The sequence below is a fragment of the Schistocerca nitens genome, chromosome 1, assembly GCF_023898315.1.
Source record: "Schistocerca nitens isolate TAMUIC-IGC-003100 chromosome 1, iqSchNite1.1, whole genome shotgun sequence".
NCBI classification, from domain to species: Eukaryota; Metazoa; Arthropoda; class Insecta; order Orthoptera; family Acrididae; genus Schistocerca; species Schistocerca nitens.
The window spans coordinates 13,177,952-13,202,479 of NC_064614.1; the positions used below are offsets into that span (position 1 = coordinate 13,177,952).

The 24,528-nt window shown below is 36.1% G+C and overlaps 1 protein-coding gene across 1 annotated transcript in view; it reads right to left on the reverse strand.

Moving 5' to 3' along the window:
* LOC126240572 (uncharacterized) overlaps positions 1-24,528 on the reverse strand; it is a 204,718-nt gene that overhangs the window by 40,267 nt on the left and 139,923 nt on the right. Inside the window, exon 14 of the mRNA XM_049947935.1 lies at positions 17,635-17,688. Coding sequence (XP_049803892.1) covers positions 17,635-17,688 — 54 coding nt within the window. The remainder of the gene's footprint in view (positions 1-17,634; positions 17,689-24,528) is intronic.

A 24,528-nucleotide genomic window follows, 5' to 3' on the forward strand; every position in this document is an offset into this window, starting at 1 on the left:
ACAGAAGAAATATTGAATTTAATTGATGAAAGGAGAAAATATAAAAATTCAGTAAATGAAGCAGGCAAAAAGGAATACAAACGTCTCAAAAAATGAGATCGACAGGAAGTGCAAAATGGCTAAGCAGGGATGGCTAGAGGACAGATGTAAGGATGTAGATGCTTGTCTCACTAGGGGTAAGATAGATACTGCCTACAGGAAAATTAAAGAGACCTTTGGAGAGAAGAGAACCACTTGTATGAATATCAAGAGCTCAGATGGCAACCCAGTTCTAAGCAAAGAAGGGAAGGCAGAAAGGTGGAAGGAGTATATAGAGGGTTTATACAAGGGCGATGTACTTGAGGACAATATTATGGAAATGGAAGAGGATGTAGATGAAGATGAAATGGGAGATAAGATACTGCGTGAAGAGTTTGACAGAGCACTGAAAGACCTGAGTCGAAACAAGGCCCCCGGAGTAGACAACATTCCATTAGAACTACTGATGGCCTTGGGTGAGCCAGTCATGACAAAACTCTACTAACTGGTGAGCAAGATGTATGAGACAGGCGAAATACCCACAGACTTCAAGAAGAATATAATAATTCCAATCCCAAAGAAAGCAGGTGTTGACAGATGTGAAAATTACCGAACTATCAGTTTAATAAGTCACAGCTGCAAAATACTAACGCGAATTCTTTACAGACGAATAGAAAAACTGGTAGAATCCGACCTTGGGGAAGATCAGTTTGGATTCCGTAGAAATGTTGGAACACGTGAGGCAATACTGACCCTACGACTTATCTTAGAAAATAGATTAAGGAAAGGCAAACCTACATTTCTAGCATTTGTAGATTTAGAGAAAGCTTTTGACAATGTTGACTGGAATACTCTCTTTCAAATTCTGAAGGTGGCAGGAATAATATACAGGGAGCGAAAGGCTATTTACACTTTGTACAGAAAGCAGATGGCAGTTATAAGAGTCGAGGGGCATGAAAGGGAAGCAGAGGTTGGGAAGGGAGTGAGACAGGGTTGTAGCCTATCCCCGATGTTATTCGATCTGTATATTGAGCAAGCAGTGAAGGAAACAAAAGAAAAATTCAGAGTAGGTATTAAAATCCATGGAGAAGAAATAAAAACTTTAAGGTTCGCCGATGACATTGTAATTCTGTCAGAGACAGCAAAGGACTTGGAAGAGCAGTTGAACGGAATGGACAGTGTCTTGAAAGGAGGATATAAGATGAACATCAACAAAAGCAAAACGAGGATATTGGAATGTAGTCAAATTAAATCGGGTGATGCTGAGGGGATTAGATTAGGAAATGAGACACTTAAAATAGTAAAGGAGTTTTGATATTTAGGGAGTAAAATAACTGATGATGGTCGAAGTAGAGAGGATATAAAATGTAGACTGGCAATGGCAAGGAAATCGTTTCTGAAGAAGAGAAATTTGTTAACATTGAGTATAGATGTAAGTGTCAGGAAGTCGTTTCTGAAAGTATTTGTATGGAGTGTAGCCATGTATGGAAGTGAAACATGGACAATAACCAGTTTGGACAAGAAGAGAATAGAGGCTTTCGAAATGTGGTGCTACAGAAGAATGCTGAAGATAAGGTGGGTAGATCACGTAACTAATGAGGAGGTATTGAATAGGATTGGGGAGAAGAGAAGTTTGTGGCACAACTTGACTAGAAGAAGGGATCGGTTGGTAGGACATGTTTTGAGGCATCAAGGGATCACAAATTTAGCATTGGAGGGCAGCGTGGAGGGTAAAAAACGTAGAGGGAGACCAAGAGATCAATACACTAAGCAGATTCAGAAGGATGTAGGTTGCAGTAGGTACTGGGAGATGAAGAAGCTTGCACAGGATAGAGTAGCATGGAGAGCTGCATCAAACCAGTCTCAGGACTGAAGACCACAACAACAACAACATGGGAGAAATTAGCACTTTGTCCTCTAATGTCTACTGTATTGTTACACAGACTGAGCATCGAGAAAATGTTACACAACAATTCTATTGCAAAAAAATTTTGAACAACAGTAAGATGCAAAGACCTATAAGTATGAACAAAACTGCAACTTACAAACACAATGAACAGTCAGGTCTGCAGAGTTAAAGCTAAATACAGTAGGAAATACATGGTCTTAAAATCATGTGAACTGTTTTAAAATATTTCTTTGTTTTGAGTTACAGCAGTCCTATTCTCCCCATGCCAAAGCTGTATACCAAAGCTGTGGTTGCTACAGCAACAGCTTCTCCCTTTGAATACATTACATCTGTCGGAATTGCTATATCTTTGTTAATGCATCCTGTTGCAGAATGTGTTCTGTAGTATACACACTATTGTATTATACCTTTGCCCAGACATACAACTGATTCACACAAGATATTCTGGGTGCACAGTGCAGTAGTAAACGCACATCACACATTGAATGAGTGTCTACATACTTGCACGGAGATGGTATTTCATGCTTGGAAGGATGTCTAATGAAATAATACATACTTACATGTAGATGAAATGAAATTGTTTCAAAACTGGCTCCATTAGGAAAGAAGCTGCAATTTACCGTGTGGTGTATTAATACCGCAGTCCAAGTACAACAGTTTATAGCTTATGTCACAAGCCAGCAACAGACAATACATGGCCCAAACGTAAAACATGTGGAAATGGTATTGCACTTGTACATAAATGACCTGAAGGTCACACTCACCTTACGATTTGCCTATAACAGATGAACATGAACATACAAAGATATTAAATGCATTTCAAGTAACCAAAATAAGGTGTCCCTCCACCCAATTTTCTAAACACGCAGAGGGGGAGAAGTGGAAAGAGGAAAGAGAACTTGCTCACAGCAAAAGAGAGACGTGGTTTCCTTGTGCAAGAAATGTAACGCATAATTATTATCTTGTAAGAATGAAATGCAAAACTTAATTTGAGGATAACGAAAGCTACCACTGACACAGGTAGTGGGAATCAAAATCAAAGAAATGAAGATTAGGGTTTAAAGACACATCTACAATGAGGTCATTAGAGACCGAGGCCCAGTCTGAGATCTATTGTGTGCTACCCAAAGAAATCATCCTGTTATCTGCCTTAAGTGATTTACAGAAATTGTGGAAAACTAAATATGGAAGGCTGGATGGGGATTCCAACTGCTGCTGTCACCACTGCAAGTCCATTAGGTTACCACTGCACCACTTCACTTGGTCTATTGTGAGAATCTTTTGCAAAGGCGGAATAATAACACAGTGCCTTTGAAACTTCCTGGCAGATTAAAACTGAGTGCTGGACCAAGTCTCTAACTCAGGACCTTTGCCTTTTGTGGGCAAGCTCCCTACCGATTGAGCTACGCAAGCGTGACTCAAGACTCAGCCTCACAGCTTCACTACAATAAAGTGCACAGATAAGCAAGTGCAATTAATAAAAAATATTTCTTTGTTTATTTCCAGTTAGTTCAGTCTCAATTGTACCATTTACTGCACTAAACAGCTTATTGTCAGCGTCATTTGCCTGTCGGCAGTCAATCTCATCAGTGCCATCCACAGAAAATACAACATAAAATATTACTCTTTTGACAAGCACACATCCAGCGAAAATGAGCAGTGTTAGCCACTGACCTGCAATTACACAAGTACTGGACAGTGTTCATGGGGAACAATGAGGCGGCAATTGAACCAGCTTGTCTAACAAGAGACAGCTAAGGAAGCTTATGCCCTAACTTCTGACTGAAATCTTTGCTGTCAATATACACCAACTACCAGCAGGTGTGGGACTGGGTAGTCCATAGGCAGGAGTTGGAGTAAAGGTCATGCATTCTGCCTAGGGACTACAAGACTGGAGAATATCACATGGTGAGCAGTCCGATACTTCCAAAGACTGTGTCAGTGTACACAAAAGAAAGAGTTGACGAGTTTGGTAAGATAACAGAATCTTTGGCAGACAGCCACCACCAAAAGCTACAGAAAAGTAAAGTGAGCATTTACAGACAGAAATTTCATTACACAATGGGGTTTTCAATTTTTAACAGAACTCTTGCGATGGTGGGAATTATTTTGCTACGATATCACTTCTTCTGTCTTTCTACATTATTTTGCTATGTTCAGCATCTACATCATCAAAATTCTAAGACTGGAAGTGGTTATCCCACTACTTTATACTTTACCACTAAAGCCTCAGATAGTCCCACAGTAACAAATGTGCCAAGATGGCACAATGCACCAAGCTCTCACATCCAAGAATAATGAAAATGAGTTCAATATAAATCAAAATCAACATGTGGATTACTATAAACTATTCTGATGCCTTTTCTGGTTAATGCTGAACTGGTTTCTATTTCAAACTCAAATAAATACCATTACTTGATGGAGAAATATATCCATGGTAGAGGCAGGTGACCATTCAGATTTGGCACAACTTTGATGTACAGAAAGATCTTGATTGCGCAGTTCTGTATTAAGCATTACACGTTTCAAAATTTCATCATTAGACAGAAGCTGTGGAATGAAGTGTACAACAATATTTAAAATAGTAAATCTGTACACAAGTATGCATGTAAGTATTCCAATACACAGAAATTTCAATTAGTATTATACTTACATTAAAAACAAATGTTAGTATAAAGCTCAAGGAACTGAGCACATAGACTGAATACAATACAAATCTCATCTCATGGAGGCATACTTGACAGTGTCATCGTCTATTTGGATAGTCGATTAAGCAATGAAAGAGGTTAACAAAGGCCAGTAGGTGCTGCTAGCATTAACCACAGATGGCAAGTCTACTAGTAACTTCACATACTTCTATGCACTGTGATTGCGTACATGTCAGAAACTAGTAAAACAACTTGACAAAAATACATTTATGCTACTTTTATGGGAGAGAAACTCATATACTAACAGCATGAAATGTGTGTTGTCATGATCAGCATTACAGAGAGAACCCTTAGTCAATAATCAAAAAGACAATTGCAACCGTAACTGATGTGGTACAATATAAACATAAAACCGATATAGATAGTAGAATATAGGTTGTGAAGGAATAAGTTTACAAGCATCACTAAATAAAACTTTACATAAGTAACACCAAACGTATTCATACTACAATAGACAAACATGTAATACATAAAACAATAGAATCATTCAGGTGATCTCAGATTAGGGCAACAACCTGAAATAAAAAGAACTATTATACAATAAAAGGGGATTTTATTTAATAATGGTTGTAAACTTATTCCTTCACTACTTATATTTGGTTACCCATATTATTGGTTGCAACTGTCTTCTTTTCTTACAACTGACTAAAGACTATATCTGTAACATTGTTCAAGACGTTGCCTAACGATGCACATTTCATGCTGTTAGTATTTGATTTTCTCTTCCATAAAATTAGTATAAATGTATTTTTCTCATGTTGTTTTACGAGGTTCTGACATATACTTAATCGCAATGCACAGAAGTTTGCAAAGTTACTCCTTTGCTTGCCTTCTACGGTTAATGCTAATGCCACCTAGTGACCTTCATTTAACTCTTTGATAGCTTAATTGCCACACAGTTTGGCACGGTTCTATTCAAATAAGACAATGGCACTGTCAAGTATGCCTACATGAGACGGTATTTGTATTGTATTCAGCTTGTGTGTTCAGTTCCGTGAGCCTAGTACTAAAATTTGATTTTATTGTATGTACGACACTGAAAGAAATTTCTGTGTATTGGAATACTTAGATGCGTACTTATGTACATGTCTGCTATCGTTAATTTTCTTGAACACTCAATTCCAAAGCTTCAGCCTGGTGATGAAATTTTGAAACATGGAACACTTGATAAAGAACTGTGTGATCAAGACCTTTCTATATTTCAAAGTTGTGTCAGATAATTCACCACACATATTATTTCACATAACAATAAGTAAAAGAGGGTGGGGGAGACACTAACCGCAACCAACATACTGTATTTACAGATTGTATGCCAACCATGAATACCAGAAAACGTAAAGAGGCTTCTTCAGCACACACTTCTTTTTTTACAAAAAATTGTAAGTAATCAAAATTACAAATTGTCTTATCTGCAAATAAAAATCTACAGATTCATCATAAACACATTAACACTGCTTACTGGACACTTCTGATAATTACTAGTTACCTAAATGACAGCAATAAAAGAACAAACTAAATAAATAAAAACAAATACTGTCTATCCAAACTAAACTGTCACTTGGCGCAGTGGCTGATGAAAGCAACCATAAATGGGTAATGCCTTTACAGTCACTTCCATCAGCCACTACGCTTAGGGTCAACTTAATTTACATGCATCTTAACTTTTATGACATTTTTCACTGCCTAAGCCACAGTTTCAATAAAATGACTTTGTGATTGATGGGGCTGTGTTATTGGCCTGCAACAAGCTCACAAATCGATTCAAACTACTCGGTGCGGTCCTTGTTGCCATCCCTATAGTGCAGTTTACAGCTGCAGACATTTTGAGACTCGGATGTGGTAGTATCAAGGTCCATTTGATTACAATGCCACGGCAGACTTCCTTCATACTTTATTGTTTGCTCTAACCCAACAGCATACAGCACACACTTAATTATCAGTTTTATCTTGAAGTTTCTGTTAATTCTTAAATTTCATGCTTTCCTGTAAGACAGCATTCACCCATTATACGAATGTGTTAACACTATGAATTTATTAACAACTGTGATGAGTAAAATGGATCTGACCTCTGTATTTACTGAGAGAAAGAAGAAATGCAAAAAATTTATGACGCATGCTGATACAGAGTCCTCATTGTCTAATTACTACTGCAGTGGCTGTAACAGCTAGAAAGCATACATCACACGTTACAGCCATTCAGTGTTCAACATCCTCAGATGAATAAAAAACAATCAACAGGCAAATCCCAAATTAAATAGAAACTTGTAAATAAAAATCAAAGAAATATACATATGATAAATCTACACCAGGTCTGAGAGCTCAGGTCAATTCAGATTATAGCTGTCTGTGTTCCTTTAAACTTCTTGTTAATACAGAAACCTCCAGAACAATGACAGCAAACAAATAGTTGTTTTTATCAATTACCCATTCCTGAAGAGGTGAAGACAAACCCCAGAATAATCAAGTGGAGTAACATGAACATATCTGAAATGAACGTTTTTATTGCATCTTATTTTCTTATTGAAAGAGCAAAAAGGTTTGAACCAAGTGAACCTCGATATCCTTTGTTGGGAACAAAAATTAGGTTCACTGTACTCTACACAGATTCAAATCTTCTGCTGATGAATCTGTTGCACTATTACAACACCTTGCCTGAAAATGGGAACTGTGAGGGCTTTCAAGGAAACTTTTAACCTCTTAAAAAAGATTCTGTACAAATACACGATATTGACCAAAGAGCATACGAATATAAAGCAGAAAGTCCAAGTAAAAAGAGAAGTAGATTTAACATTAAAATGTTTGCAATTTGTGACTGAAACCTATTACATAAAAGACTTATTTCTGTTGGTGCTCAGACAGGCAGTGACAATTACAGAAAAGGAGTATCTGGAAATACAGTTGCCACATTACTTGGAAAACAGGCACACTTCACACAGGGTATACAAACATGGGAGAGAGTAACAAATATTGTGTTGGTGCACAAGTTCACAGCATTTTCTGGCAAGTTCAATAAACACAACAGATACACATAAGAGGCTTTAGTCATCAATAATATATTCTCCTTCACTATTTACAACAGCCTGCCAATGCTGGGGTAGTTTTTTTAAGTCCGTGACTAAAGAAATCTTGGTTTTGAGGCGAAGGACTCGTCAAGCCATGTCTGGAGTGCATTTTCATCTGGAAAGGAAGTTCATTGAAGGCTGTTCAATAGAGAGCAGAAAACGTGAAAATCTGATGAATAACGTGGGTGCACAATGGCTTCCCAACCCAATGCCTCCACAGTGTTTTTCTGTCAGTCTAGCAGAATGCAGGTGGGTGTTGTTGTGGAGTAGCTTTCACTTCATGCAGTTTTCCTGTTCACTGTTCTTGGACTGTATCTGCACGACATCTCAGTTGTTGATACTAAATGTCAGCAAAGATTACACCTCACGGAAGCAATTTATAGTACATTACACCAGCAATGTTTCACCAGATGCATAACATTATCTTTCATGGATGCACACAGGTCTTTGTGCACGGAGCTGCTACTTTGTCTTGGCTCAACCATTCCTTTCTTTTCATTATGTTAGCATAAAAATACTACTTCTCATCATCAGTAATGATACAGGATAGGAAAGGTTTGTCTTGGTCAAAAATTAATTCAAGACAAGCAGGCAGAGATACACATACGGCCACCTGCTGATTTTTGTAACTCTGCCTTAGAGTGTGCAATACCCATACACCTGATTTTTGACTCTTCCCCATAGCATGAAAATGTTGCATGATGGTGGAATGATCACAGTTCATCACATCTGCCAGTTCTCTAGTACACTGACGTGGATCACTGTCGATTAATGCTTTTGAATGATGTTGATCAAATCCTAAAGGTTTGAATATGTAGAGTCACTAATGTCCTTAATGGGGAAACCATTTTCTTGCCACGCTCTGTCCAATTTGGCATTATCGCCACACACAGAGCAATTGCTTCTGGCTGTCTCCGCTGCTGTCATCCCTCTAGTAAACTCAAACAGAAGAATATGATAGAAATGTTCCAATTTCTCCACATGGCACTCCATTTTACAGCATCCACATGAACTACAAACAAAAAACAACAGTTGATAAATAAACCCATAGCAACTGGGAAACCTAAACGAAAACGCTACGAATTTATGCACCAACCTAATATATGCAGTAGATCATGTAAAGTAATGCCGCTAATGGAGGAGAAACTGAAGAAGGGAGAAACAATAGTCATCATCAGCAACAACAACAATGCAAGCAAACAGCATCAAAATCACTAATGTACACATACAATGAACCATCAACAGATGTTCTAACAGGTTTCATAGAAAATTGTAAAGCTGTCACACATCAGTATGTATAAGACCAAATACTTGGTTCTACCAATTACATCATCTGTTCATTATGAATTCTTCCAAAGTGTGTGTGTGTGTGTGTGTGTGTGTGTGTGTGTGTGTGTGTGAGAGAGAGAGAGAGAGAGAGAGAGAGAGAGAGAGAGAGAGAGAGAGAGAGGGGGGGGGGGGGGGGTCAGCCCTTGGGGGGGGGGGGGGGGGAAGAGAATATAATTTTACGTGCTTATTGACAGCTAAATTCTTCCTCTACACTGTGATGGATTTTTACTCTCCCTCTTCCTTTTGTTTGCTTTTCATGCTGATTTTTCTTTTTCTGGAGTCGTAAACTGTTTTATTGATTTCTGTCGGTTTTGAGTTATACTTTCTGTTGTCTAGTTCATCTTGGTCACTTTTTTAGCCTTTTGTTCTCTTTATACAATTGTTTCTCTCAAGAAATATTGTAAATGAACTTGTTTCATACCAGTATCTCCCACTGCTTACAAGGGCCATATTTTCTGCAATTTGTGTGTACCTCTGCCACAAAATCTGCATTAGATCATGAATCACAAACAATACAGCTTGTTACTTCCATCCTAACAACTACTGAATTCACATCTTTGAAATTATATGTAGCGATTCAGTATGAAAAATCAACAAGTCTCTTTTAAAAAAAGAGTTCATAAGTAAATTAGCAATAGAAGCATCATTATTTTATCAATGATTTTGCTATAAATTTACACACTTGCATCAGAGTGGTGGATAGGGGAAAAAACAATAAACCAAAATTTAAAAAAAAGACAAAAACAAGATAGGCATTCTCCAGTCACAATAATGTTTCGAGCATATTCTGACTAGGGCTGTTTCAAAATAAGGTGGACATTTAAATTTCACCTCTTTGTCACACTGCACTTTCTAATACTAGTACAACAACTTTTTAAAAAATATTAATGTTATCCCACCACCTTTATCTGGAACACCCCTAATCAGATTAGTGTAATAGAAGAAAGTAAACAAATTTTAGTTTTAGAGCATTGCTGTTTATTGCAATTGCTTTAATACATAGCACATCTGATGAAGAGAAAGATTACATGTCAGTTAGAGAGAAAGATAAGCATCTTTGACTGGAACTATGTTAGTCAAACAGACAGAAAAATAACAGAGTTAACAGCTGGTAATATAGCACAGACAGTCTGATCAGGGACGTTCCAGTTTAGGTAATGAAGAACAAACACTGCATCCTGGCATACTTAAAGGAATAAAACTAAAGTTTTACATATTTTGTGCATACAACTAATATATCAGTCATGTATACATATACCACTACTACAACTATTGCCCTTCAACACTTTATCTACAATAAATTGGTTAAAGAATTTCCATTTCAAACTGATTCAATTCTGAAACCTTATAATGTACCTTAAGAATTGTTTTTGTACTTTCTGCTTTTACTAAATTAAATTCAGGAGATAAAATCACGAAGGGTTCAAAAGACTGGAAATAACGATAGCAGACTCTCCAAAACAGCTAACATTAAAAAGTTTAAAATGGATATACTATAATCCAAAAGGTATAAGAATCTTTTGTACAATTTGTATTCATTATCAAAGGATCTTTGTCTATAGCATACAAGATATCTCAGGATTCACAAGCTTCAAATTAACATGACACTTTATTGTCTTCTATTTACCCATTTTTATGTCTCTGGTATCAGTACACAAGTGTAGTACTACAATGACAAATAGTAATTTATTACTGCAACATACATAGTACTGCTGAGCCTAATGCCAAACAATCCACACATGGGTTTATTATTGCCAAAATATTTTAGATAGTTATTACCACCATTCTTTTTACAATAATCATTTTCCAAACCTTGTTAACATTTGTCTTGCATTTGAGTGCATATAAAAACAGAGAGAGAAAGAAAATTATTTCATTGGGCTATTCACTATCCACGAATCAGACAAGTTCATTATCCTAATATTCAACCTTCCATAATGTATACTTCAGCCAATGCAACGCTATTCTTATTCATTCCTTTTTAGCACAAATAATTACTGCAATCATATATTCTTTCAAAGAAGTTCCACTGTTCACGTCTGTAGATGTAGCAGAGAAAATTTACCACAGGAAATGAAAATGTCTGGTAAACAACACTGAATTATTGCAGTGGAATGTAAATGAATTAATACAGCTGGCCTAATGGACATGAATGATCAAATTTATCAACATAAGACACCTGGTAGCACTTTCACAAGTTTTCCTAAGGGTAGCCAGTATAAATGCAACAAGGGTTCACAAATAATTTGCAAGTCTTTTTAAGAAGAAAACACACCATTTGCCTACAAGCATACACATTTAGAACTAAAAGGAAATAATCGTTTTCTTTTTGTCCTAACTTGCTGCAAACAGCATTAGAATTGACAGGTTTCTGAGAGTGGGATTTTGCCCTATGTTTCAGGTAAACAAGAGAACAAGACTTCAGTGCCCTTTTTCATATTAGTGAAGTTATGTTGCAAAATAATTTGCAGGATTAAGGTAATAAACCTGTTTTCACTGAGTTACCTGATGCAAGCTAATACATTTGCCCACAAGAAATAAACAGGAGAGTGAAAATAATCAGTGCAGGGACATTAATCACAAAATACTCCCAAGGCTGTCTGTCTAAACACAAAAAAGGGGAGAGGTAGTATGATGGAAATGGTGGCCTGTTGTACTTTGAGGTGGTGTACCGTATACTGGCAAAATCTGGTCATTATTGCTTAACAGGCATGAACTTCTCCTGTTGTGCCACACCATTCTGTTATATGCATGGAAATTTCTCACATTGGAATAAATGAATCACAAGGAAATACAGAAAACCTATCTGAGATTATATGCAACACTACATTTCAAGTTGGAATTTGAAGAAAATCCCACTGGGGATATTCATGTATCGAAATTTCAGTAGTTGGATACATATTAATCAACAGAAGAAAGGCATCATTAATAAATGCAACTGTTAAATTTATTAGTAAAATTCTCTACCAAAGGCTTCTCATATAAACATAAGCTGTCAATTACTACTGTCACTACATACATGTTTTAATCATATATATGTAATTGTTCTAGAAATTACGTCTTTTACAACATAATATTCATTCTGAATACGACCTGGTGAACATGTAATTATGACAAGTGAATTTCTTTAATTTGTCTGATACATTAAGATTGGAAAATTTAATGTACTTAATTTGTGTTCATATGACTGTAAATCCAACACTAAATCTGGCAATAAATTACAAAACATAACACAAAGGTTTTGAGTTGTACAACTCTGTCAATAAAATTTCTTTCAGAAGCAAAAGATATAATGTTATGCATCCTAATACAGGACATGGAAAGCAGCTCATAAATTATCTACAACCTTACAAAATCACTAAAAAAGACCCATTAAAAAATCTTCAAAATATAAAAACTCTAAAAATGTTTAATAAGTTTATATCAAAATTATAAAGACATACAGAACCAGGAAATCTACGTATCCATCACACACTCCCTTACTCTCTGCTCCTAGGCACTGATCACTTTTTTGCCACCCAATCTATGTTTTACTCAAGAGCATTGCCAGTAACTTTCACCATTCAAAAGACTGGCTCAATATCACATCAATTCTTTTTGAAAATTTAATCTTTTGGAGAAAGTGATTTAATGCATTTACATTTGTTCTATTTGAACATTTTCATGTAATATATAAAACTAGGTGTATTGTCTCAAATAAGTCACCTGATAAAATTTTTCTGTACACTGAGATAATTAAATTCCTTTTCTGTGGATTCCAATGGTAACAATGTGAAATGAAATCACAATGAATGCATACCTTTAACTAAAAGAAATTTTGATTTTAATCCCTGGAAGAATGTAATATAAATGACATATCTGAGACACCTCCAGCTGTTTATACACAGCAATGTTACTGGTTTAGCCACCTATATATGCAACTACAAATGGACAAATTTCTTTACTAAGATGTGTGGGCAATAATGAATATCTAACATTGTGTCAGCAACAGAAATAATACTCCAGTAAAATAATAATACTGGAAAAACTTCAGAGTAATAGAAACATGGAAATGAGTCAAGATAACCACTTACCACATAGTACAGCCATTGAGCAGTGGATTGGTGTGTCGACAAGAACTGGAACACTCCATCTCAGCTTAGAAATATACATTTTTCTTCAGAGCACAAAAAATATCCAGTTTAACTGTTTTTTTATGAGCCCACCTATTATTCAGAGCTTCCATTATATGGTGAGCGGTCATCTCCACTTCATTTAACAATTAATTATACTCTTTTACTAACGTTCTGCACCTTCTAGAAGTTATATTTTTCTCACCCATGAAGTGCAGAAATACTCTGCCTGGTAGTAACAGACCTATCATGCCCTTAAACATTACTAAATGTTACACAGGCTGCTGTCACCTTCATATGTACAGGTGAAACATTACAATTCACATTTTATGTTGGTCAATTATCACAAATTTAATAACTATGCATCAATGTATTACTTGCACTATGAAAAAAGGAAGCCATAATAATTACAAAAATAAATATATGCACTTATTGGAACCCTCTTGCCTTATACAGCACAATGTGTGTATCTGTTGTCAGCAACAAACATAAATATACAGGTATCAGAATTAAATAAAAGATAAATTACTACAAAAATTACCCCCACGATCAGCTTAATACAAAATCAGCCATACTGATTCACAACATTTCTATTTTAGACTGAAAAACAGTTTTTCTGCTATAAAAGTAATATAATTAAAAATATACTCAATGCACTGATGTGAGCAGCATCAATGCTTTTACCCACAAATTATGTTTCAAACATTACTGCATTTATTCCTAGTCAAATTTCATTACGTAAGATGTTTAATGATATAACAGTGTTCAGGTTTAAGTAAATTCTCACATATTCTTACTGATTCTGCCCTGACAATACGGAAGAATTTGGGTTGGGCAGATAAAAAAAAAGAGTGATAAACAATGTCTTGATACAAAAAAAGGAAGATCTAGGTAGAAAAGAGCAAAGACATACTCACCAACAGAAAAATAACAATTTAAAGAGCCTAATGAACTGATTTCTTTTCTTAATTCTTGTAAGTTAGTCAAAATTTTCCAAACATGGTCAGTTAGTAATGCCAACAGCTGCAGGAGTTCACATTATGCACAATCACTTTCTTCTTTCTAAAAATGCATTATGATATGGAGTATAAAACAAAATAATACTACTACAAAAAACCAAGCTCACAACAATTGGAAAAACGTGGCAAGACATGATGTGGAAATTCACTAAGTAACAGACTGGGATGTATGTGTGTTTCCCTTCACAAACGGCAACTGATACCCCCTAGCAGAGTTACACACAAGCATTTGCGACTTACTGACTCTGTTGAATTTACTTTTCTTCAATAAAAACGAACCTTTTAGAAACTTCAATGGCACACATGAAAAACAAATTTTAAGTAACAGGTACAAGAGTATATTATTAAAAAGCTTTTATCAAAAGTCCCAATGATAACATAAGCAGATTTGGGGAGTATACCTCCACTTTTTTTTATTTTACAGAGTTCAGGCTTCATAATCTAAGAATTACTTCCTTACTGACAAGAAAATCTGTCATTTTTTTTAAATAGTGGTAAGTCCTGGATGAAATAACAGTATGGGAAGGATAGATTGCTACTTATCACACGGAGGCAGCACTGCGTCACATACTAGCACAATGAAAAAGACTGCTAAAATATCAAACTTATGGACAAAGACCTCCTTCCAAAATATAAAACACACACACATTATTTTCATTTACTCTCTCTCTCTCTCTCTCTCTCTCTCACACACACACACACACACACACACACACACACACACAAACACACAGAGCCACTGTCTGTGGGCACTGGAATCTGAATCACGAGCTGAAGGCAGTGGCCATGTATGTCTGAGCTGTGCTTCTGTGTACATGAAAATGTAAAAAAATTGCTGTGCGTTTTCTATTTTGGAAGAAGGACTTTGTCCAAAAACTTAATATTTTTGCCATCTTCTTCACTGTGCCTGTCTACAACTCAAAGTCTCGTCTATGTGGGATTTATCCTTTCCATATTATTATTATTGTCATACTGTTTTTTGCCATTTACTACCAGACAATGTTGGATATGTAATACACAAACTCTAAATGCAAACACTTTACATTTCAATAACAAATATCTGGAGGGTCACTTACAAACTAACCATTCAGATTTCTCTTATTTGCCTGTTTGCAGCACTTAAAGTTTTTAACTCACATACCAATTCCAAATAGATTGATTTCTTGAGCACTTTCTCCCTGTTTGGTCCATTCCCATTGAAAAATCAGAGACCCACTGATGCAATTTAAGAGAAATTCTACAGTTCCACAAAACAAAATTTCTGTGACAGTAACAATAATCTTATTACTTTTAGTATATAATGTATTATCACTGCTGAATCTTCCTCAATTTAAGATGTGGCACAAATATGAATAGAGCTAATGTTTACTGCACATATTAAGTAGTTTTGTTTCTTAAGAGGAAATGCAGAGAGAACCTGAAATTTTAATGAAGTGATGGAGGACAAAATACGTTTTTGTGACACCTCCAAAGCATCAGTATTGGCAAAGATAAGCCTAATAAAAAGAGAGAGAGAGAGAGAGAGAGAGAGAGAGAAAACAACTTTGACAAATATTTCACTAGAAATTAGCTACATCTAATTTACAAACACACAAAATACAAAAAATTATAGAATTAATCACAGTGGGAAAAAAAAAAAAAAACATAACTTTCTCGCAATTGAGAAATGGTCAAAATCATCCAGATTTACACAGGAAGAACATTTTAATTTTTAAAAGCTTAATGGACTAGCAGTATTAGCTGCTAACTTACTTAGCACATCACATGCAGCTTTAATGTAATCTCCTTATTTTTTCTGGCTTTCTATTGAAATATGAAACTTGATAAACAATCTACCTACATACGTAGCAGTTAGGAGTGAAATGGCGTGTACTTACTAAAGGTGTAGTACTTGGTATGGTGGCATTTGAATCACAAATATATGGTTAACTACACAGCTTTAGTGCTAAAAATGTAAATGGTAACTGTTAATACAGATGGTTGACCAAACTCAAACATAGTAACTTCTGCAACAGCAAAGTGTGTTTAAGGTAACACCCCTAAAACCATTTCTAAACCACTAACATTTGTATTTTCAATTATTCAGCACATCATTCACACTTGTTATCAGAGCATTTGTGAATTGGGTAAACGTGTTGTATTCATCAGGTATGCAGGTCACATAACAACCTATCCTCATAAAGTAATTTAAAAATAAAACATGGCTCTCATCATAAGCTACCCACTGTTTTAATACCAACTGCATCACTTACAGTCTTCATTATATGCAGTGCTTATCGTATTTACTTTTACAACAGCTGTTGTTACTTAAACAATTTCTTTCATGTGACAGAGACCATGTGACAACAAATTTAGACTGCTGTGCTATATAACCAAGATATTAAAAAAAATACAAATGTATGTATGGAAGCACTGACTCACAATATACCACAGGAACAAATCATCCAGACCAGTAATACAAATAGAAATGATTTAATTTTATTATCATTATTTTCATTGTCATGCACAAGGCTTGTAAGTAGATACAAGTCAAATAATCCTCATACAAGGCTTACAGTCCACCAAATAATGTACACACATCATTTTGATCTCATCAGTAACTGTAGCATATAAGATAAAGTTACTGCTCAATGGCAGCTCGTGAAACTCCCATTGAATATGTCAGCACAAGTAAAAATATGGTACAAATACTACAAAGAGGAACCTTTGAAATAGGCCTATCACAACAGTGGTAGAGCAATGGCAAGTCACAGAACTCACTTCAAAACCCATATGAAATGAAAAAAAGTCTGAGCACACTAATTTTTACAAAACAATGAAAAATAACAAAACCTTTATACAAATGTAGCACTTAAGTAGAATATACTGAGAGAGTATGTCTGTGCCTAGTGGGAACATAGTTCTTCAGTCACTGATAAATTATTATCAAGAGAACACATAACCTTTCATGCACTTTACCTGCAGTGTGCAGGTTAGTAGTTGCTACAATATAGTTACTCATCTATTGCAAACGGCAGCTGTTAAACGAGATGTGTCAATGAAAGACTAAAGTTCACTGTCAATATCGTTACACCGTGTCACAGGGATACCGCGCATCAAATTTACGAAATGTAAAGCAACAAAATGTGATGCTGAATACACAAATCACAGTTCCAAGAAAGTTAAAGTATTTAAAATACAACCTTCAAAAATTTCTCCTACAAAATATACTCTTCATTAGTACCTAAACAATTACACAGCCAACAAACTGTGCAGGATTAAACCATTGCAAGTGTAAATAAGAGCTATCAGCTATCACAGTTCATAATAAAATAAGTATAGTAGTAAGCTCTATGAAATGTGAAATCAGTTTTATGACATGAAAATTACCATTTATTACATAAAATGGCATCCAGGTATTGTACCACTTGACTAGCTTAAACAATTAATATAGGCAATATGACCCCTATACCTTTATACAATGAAATCATAAATTACCTCCAGATGGTGTTTTCTTGAAGGGATTCTTCTCTTTACCAGTGTGCTTCCCAGCTAAAAAATAAAATTGGGACAACTCTCAACACAGTAGCTACAAAAATTTGTTTAGTACATTCTACATTAATTAAAAATTACAATAATTAAACGCAAACTGGTCACACAATGAGGGCTTTAGAGCAGTAGGTTTTACTATCTCTCTTCATTCATTTTAATCTAAATAAAAATGAAAGTGAAACACAGAAGTCAACTCAGTCTGATAGATATGGAGGGAAGGGATGGCAACTATTAATCGCCCTCTCCAGGGAGACACTTGGCGAGATAGCTGACAGTAGTAACAGAATCAACAAGTCACAAGATGACAAACAATTCTGGACCAACATTCACTTGTTTTGGGTTGCTAAGAACTGTAGTCAAGCACACAACACAATACACGCTGACTTGTTATTGCCACTCTGTACTATGTTTGCACTGCCACGTTTCGTTTTGTGTCTGTCTCATTAATATAGCTGTTCATGTCATATTTTGGGTGTAAATTCAGATGATATGCTAAACCTGGTGCTGTCTACCAAATGTGACAGGCTACGATGGCAATGCAGGAAAACTGTCAGTGTGCTGGTTGAGCACCTTCGAGTCAGCTAGCTAGCCCTCCTCAGTCTGGACACCAGGTACGTTCCTTCAAAGAATGTGTGAATAATATTTACTGACAGTTAACCTGAATGCAATGGAGAGGGCTTTACACACTTGTTAGAAAACACAACTAAATCTGACATGCCTTCTAATGTATGTACGTCAGCACCATTCCTGTCAATCTTATTTCAGGTGGTCGCTTAGTTTGTCCCAAAAACCATTAAGGGCAATTCACTACTACACAATCTTAACAACGAGTGTTATCCAGAGATCAGTAGTGCTATAATGTTTGTCCTCCATGCAGCATGTTGGTAGAGCACGCGGCCTTACTTAATAAAAGTTTCACAGACGTCTGTATCCCTTGCAGCGCAGTAGAGTCGCCAACATGAAGTGTCACTGCATAATAACTCACACAGTTACATATCTACCTCACAATGTGCTAACTATTGCCTCCCAAAATGCATTCCTTTTTCCATCTCTCTGGATTAGGAAATGAGACATTAATATGAGTGATGAGTTTTGCTATTTTGGCTGAAAATGAGAGTGGCAGAAGTAAAGAGGACATAAAATGCAGACTGGCAATAGCAAGAAAATCTCTTTCGTAAAGCTATATAAATTTAACTGTTAGGAAATCATCTCTACAACTGTGTGTTTTGAGTGTAGCTTTCTACAGAAGTGAAAATTGGATGATAAACAATGCAGATAAGAAGAGAACAGAGGCTTTTGAAATGTGGTACTGTAGAAGAATGATTCAAATTAGATGGCTAGATCAGATAACTAATGGAAAACTACTTAATCAAATTGGGTAGAAAAGAATTTTATGGCACAATTTGCCCAAAAAGAAGGCTAGGCTGAAAGTATACACTCCGAGGCATAGAGAAATAGTTAATCTGGTAATGGTGGGAAGTGTGGGCGATAAAAAATTATAGAGGTAAACCAAGAGTTTAATTCTGTACATATTATGAGTATTTTGATTTGCAGGCAAACTCGGCCAAATGTCCACATTTTTGTAAGAAGGAAGAACACATTGCTCTGGCTGTAGAATGTTTTGTATTGAAGCCATGACCGGTTTCACACCAATTTAGTTGCAACTTCGGGTAATATAAATTATGTCCACAATATTATTTTATGCTGACCTGAAGCTTCTCCCCATCCTTTGTGTCACTGATAAAATTAAAACCCTATTTTTATCAATTCAACAAATGCTTCTAGTACATTTCAATTTATCAGTGGCGTGAACAACAGGGAGATGCTTTACGGCAGCGTAAAATAATGTGGGGAGTGTAGCCATGTATGGAAGTGAAACATGGACGATAACCAGTTGGACAAGAAGAGAATAGAAGCTTTCGAAATGTGGTGCTACAGAAGAATGCTGAAGATAAGGTGGGTAGATCACGTAACTAATGAGGAGGTATTGAATAGGATTGGGGAGAAGAGTAGTTTGTGGCTCAACTTGACTAGAAGAAGGGATCGGTTGGTAGGACATGTTTTGAGGCATCAAGGGATCACAAATTTAGCATTGGAGGGCAGCGTGGAGGGTAGAAATCGTAGAGGGAGACCAAGAGATCAATACACTAAGCAGATTCAGAAGGATGTAGGTTGCAGTAGGTACTGGGAGATGAAGAAGCTTGCACAGGATAGAGTAGCATGGAGAGCTGCATCAAACCAGTCTCAGGACTGAAGACCACAACAACAACAACAAAATAATGTTGTAGATACAATTTATACCACATTGGTGTGAAACCAATCACTGTTTTAGAATTACAAAATTAAAAAACACTTTCTAGAGCCAGAGTGGTTAAATGAAGGCTTGAATTAATGCGAACTCTCAGGTTTCCTTGGCACTGACTGATTAATAAAGTGCTTCTGGGTGTTCTGAAGAGTAGTTGTTTCCACTTTCTACACAATGTGTGTACATGAAGTGGCAGTGTGTACACATAACAGCAAAACTCGCAGTTCTCAACTAGAAAGCTGGGTCTGTCATTGAAATACTGAGCAAAAAATGGGAACAATAACTCGGCAGAGCACTTTGATGCACACAACAAAGACTTGGAATTCATTAAGAATGTTCAAATGGAAGCAGAAATGAAGAGGGTGGAGACCCACATCAAACTACTGTGATGACTGAACACTATATTTCCACTAGCCATTCCAGGGACTATGACAGAGTTAAGATACTACGATCTCAAGCAAGACAAAGGCTTCCATCGCAATAATTTATGGAGACAATTTAATTCGGGTCTTCATTCTCAAAGGAACTTTCGCTGTCAGAGATTCTGATGCCTTCCACAAATTTTAATGATTTACCATCCAACTAATAGCGTCATGGATCTGCAGCTATCTTGTATCAGTGTAGACCCTGCACTTGCAATGTTTCTGTCTTTGTTGCAAAAGTTTTATCTTTGATGGCACTGTTCTGCTGACTGTTATCCAAGAGACACGCCCACATTTTACTCTGCAGTATATCTTTGAATTGTGTAGTTTTAATGTACCAGCTTATGAACAGGCACAGCTGAATGCTCTCAGGCACAACTGAATGCTCTTAACTCAGTCACTGATTCGCCTCTAAGATGGTTGTAAGGCAACAGCTCAACTACTGAAAGAGATTATTACAGTAGATGCACCAAATAGTTGCTTATAATAAGTAATCTATATCAACGGCAAACTGTTTCAGCTTTATCACCTTTTTCAAGTACCTGCAATCACAAATTTGGTGAGAACACTTATGAATGTGAATATCATTTATATTAAAGTAGCTGTATTGTACTCACGTCTAGACTGATGTGACATCCATATTACATCATTAGCGCACTGTCTTATAACTGTCACTGTTTTAATAAGAAGGTAAATGATATCAATAACTTGAAAATAAAATGTTAATTATGAGTGACAGTAGTTTGACAGTTCCACTCTTTAAGATGCTATATGTTTACAAAGATCACACAAATGAACAGTGATATTATTTTATTAACTAAAGTTTTGTTTGGTTGTTGCATATGTTACTTCTGATTTATCAATTTTCGTGTTCTATAAGTCCAATAAAGTTTTCAAGGTAGCACTTGTATCTAAATTCTGTATGTTCATTTTAATATTTCCTGTGGGTATTTTCTCATTTATGTATAGAATTCTAATTCTTCAAGAATGTCCACTGCAACACCATTTGGAATTCTGTGAAAAATCCGGAGAGCACTTTCGATCATATCAGCAGTGTGATTTTGATTTCCCAAGTGTAGAAAGAAGCTGGACTGATTATATTCACTTTCTCGAATCTGTACTTTACATTTCACATCAAAATTTCTCTTTATATCTCATGTTAAAATTTCTTTCTGTTTGGCTAACGTTTCAGTTGCCACACACGATTTTATGTATGCCTAGTTATCATACTTCGATGCTCTAATGGTGGCGGAAGGTAATTTTATTGACAGGTCATTACCGATTTGGAACACTAGTTGAATATTCATGGTTTTAAAAAGTGCATTAATTCTGTTGGAGAGTCTACAAAATAAACCTTCCAATAAAGTTATGTTCCGCCACCACTAGAACATCGAAATATGGTAACCCAGGCATATATAAAATCACATGTAGCAACTGTAATAGCTTTTACACTGATCATACAGGAAGAGATTTTAACATAAGATATAAAAAACACATTAGAGAGAGAGCAATCATAATCAGTCAAGCTTCTTTCTACACTTGAAAAATCAAAATCACACAGCTGATACAATCGAAAATACACTCTGAGTACACGAGAAAATATCAAATATTAAATGAACATACAGAATTTAGACACAAGTACTACCTCAAAAACTTGATTGAACTTTTAGAACACGAAAATGGATAAATCTGAAGTAACATATACAACACCCAAAGACAATCTTAACAAAACTTAATTTTTTATATTGCCGTTCATCTGCATAATCTTTCTAAACATATAGCTCCGTAAGAGTGGAACTGTCAAACAACTGTCACATCGTAATTAACATTTTATTTTCAACATATTGACATCATTTACCATTTTATTAAAACAGTGACAGTTGTAAGACATTCCAGTAAGATGTAATATGGACATCACATCAATCTAGATGTGAGTACAATACAGCTACTTTAACATAAATGACATTCATATTCACATGTTCTCACCAATATTGTAATCACAGGTACCTGAAAATGGCAATAAAGCTGAAATAGTCTGTCATGAATAAAGATTGCTGATTATAAACAGTTACTTGGTGCATCTGCTGTAATAATCACATCACTATCAGACATATGTTTTGCTGCTGGCCCTAAAGAAGAAGAAAGTACTGCAAGAGAAATTGTCAATGCCGCAGATACTTACTCGAAAAGAATCACAATTCAAAATCAGTTTACCAGGGTGGAACTCAAAATCATGATTTTCATCACATGTTGTGCAGACCCACTTGTTTTATAACAGTTTATCTTATTTAATGAGACTAACACACACACACACACACACACACACACACACACACACACCATGTACTCTACCCTAAAACTTCTCTTCTAGACCCCATTTCCTTTGTTGCCAAGATATTATGGGCAAGAAGACATTGAATGATAACATGTTACTTGAGTATGTTGTTTACTGCAGCATAATTAGTTTCATACTTAGCCCAGTTTTGACAGCATTATATATTCATGACATTATGCTGTAGTACTTGTTAGAGAACTTCATATGTGAAGAAAATGTTATTTCTGTCTATCCACAGAAATTAAGACAGAGTCTGTGTATGTCTTAAATCCAACACTGGAACAAACATAGCAGAGGGACACTGAGCAACATACTAAAACTAAATTCTGCCTCAACAGGCCTTGAACGTCCCAACGGTACCGACCGGCCGCTGTGTCATCCTCAGCCCACAGGCGTCACTGGATGCGGACATGGAGGGGCATGTGGTCAGCACGCCACTCTCCTGGCTGTATGTCAGTTTCCAAGACCAGAGCTGCTACTTCTCAATCAAGTAGCTCCTCAGTTTGTCTTACAAGGGCTGAGGGAACCGGTGTTACCACTGCGGCAAGGCCATTGACCGAGCAACATACAGAAAAGAGAATAGACTGCCTAGCTCTCATACAAAGGTCTTTAGAGGCAAAAAGTGAATTGGTTGGTTGGCAGCCCTGAATTGGAGGTTCAGCCTCCTAACCAGAAAGGATTTCCTTCCTCTGAGCACAGTGGCCCCTTCCCTCACGGTGTGTGAGAATTTTGTCTGAGATGTATCTGTTGAGTCTAGGTGGCTTTAATGCATGCATGCATGCATGCATGCATGTACAGTGTGGTGCCATGTTCCAAGGAGGAGGGGAATGACTCAGTACCAGGATAAGAATGAAGGAAAAATGTTTAGTATATCTTCACCCTTCGAAAAGCAGAGTTGTCTCCTGATTCAAAATTGAGTCTGTGAGGGAGACTGGATCATCAGACGGTGATGGGAAAAACTCCAGTAGCATCAAAAAGTTTTCGTATCCACAAAGCTCTGAAATCTAAAATGAAAAGGAAACTGGACGTAGTACTGTAGCCATTACTGTTACTTAAGACAGACCCATTTGTTTTATAATAGTTTATCTTATTTAGTAAGACTAACACACACACAACTCAGAAAACTACAGTACTTGTTGCTGTCTCCACATATTTGTGTAATAATGACCAATTCTTTCTTTCCTTCTTCTCTTGTGTATTAGCTTTTTATTTCCTCTCATCTTTTATTCTTATAAGCTATTATTATTATTATAATTATATTATTATTATTAGTGTTTTTCTGTAATGTTAGGTGAAAGATAGTTTTGATGGTTAGTTTTATAGTATACATAGCCTGCTGAAACAGGGCACTCTGAGTTCCCTTCAGAAATGCCTTAAGTTAGCAGTGGGGTTGACGAACAAATGAGGAACCAATTACAGCACAACAACATAAGCTGTTCCCGATTTCGCAGCTAGCATGTAGCCAGCTTCTATGTAAACATCGTGTGTTAGTGTAGGTCAGTCTGCTTCTGTGTAGTTGTACCGTGATACAGTTTTTGTTTATCAAAAATGTTTATCAAAAGACATCATCCGCCCAGTGATAATAAGTCACGTCATTGAACGCCATTAAATAGTTAGAATTGCTATAAAGGATGTGCAAGTTTTATGAGCAAGAAAAAAAATTTTTCTGTTCACAGGCATCCTTTAATACCTGGAGGTCAAGATTTACAATGTACCTAAAGAACTCCAAGGCTATTAAACTGCGTGGCACAAGGCACATGTGCAGAAAACAGTGTATT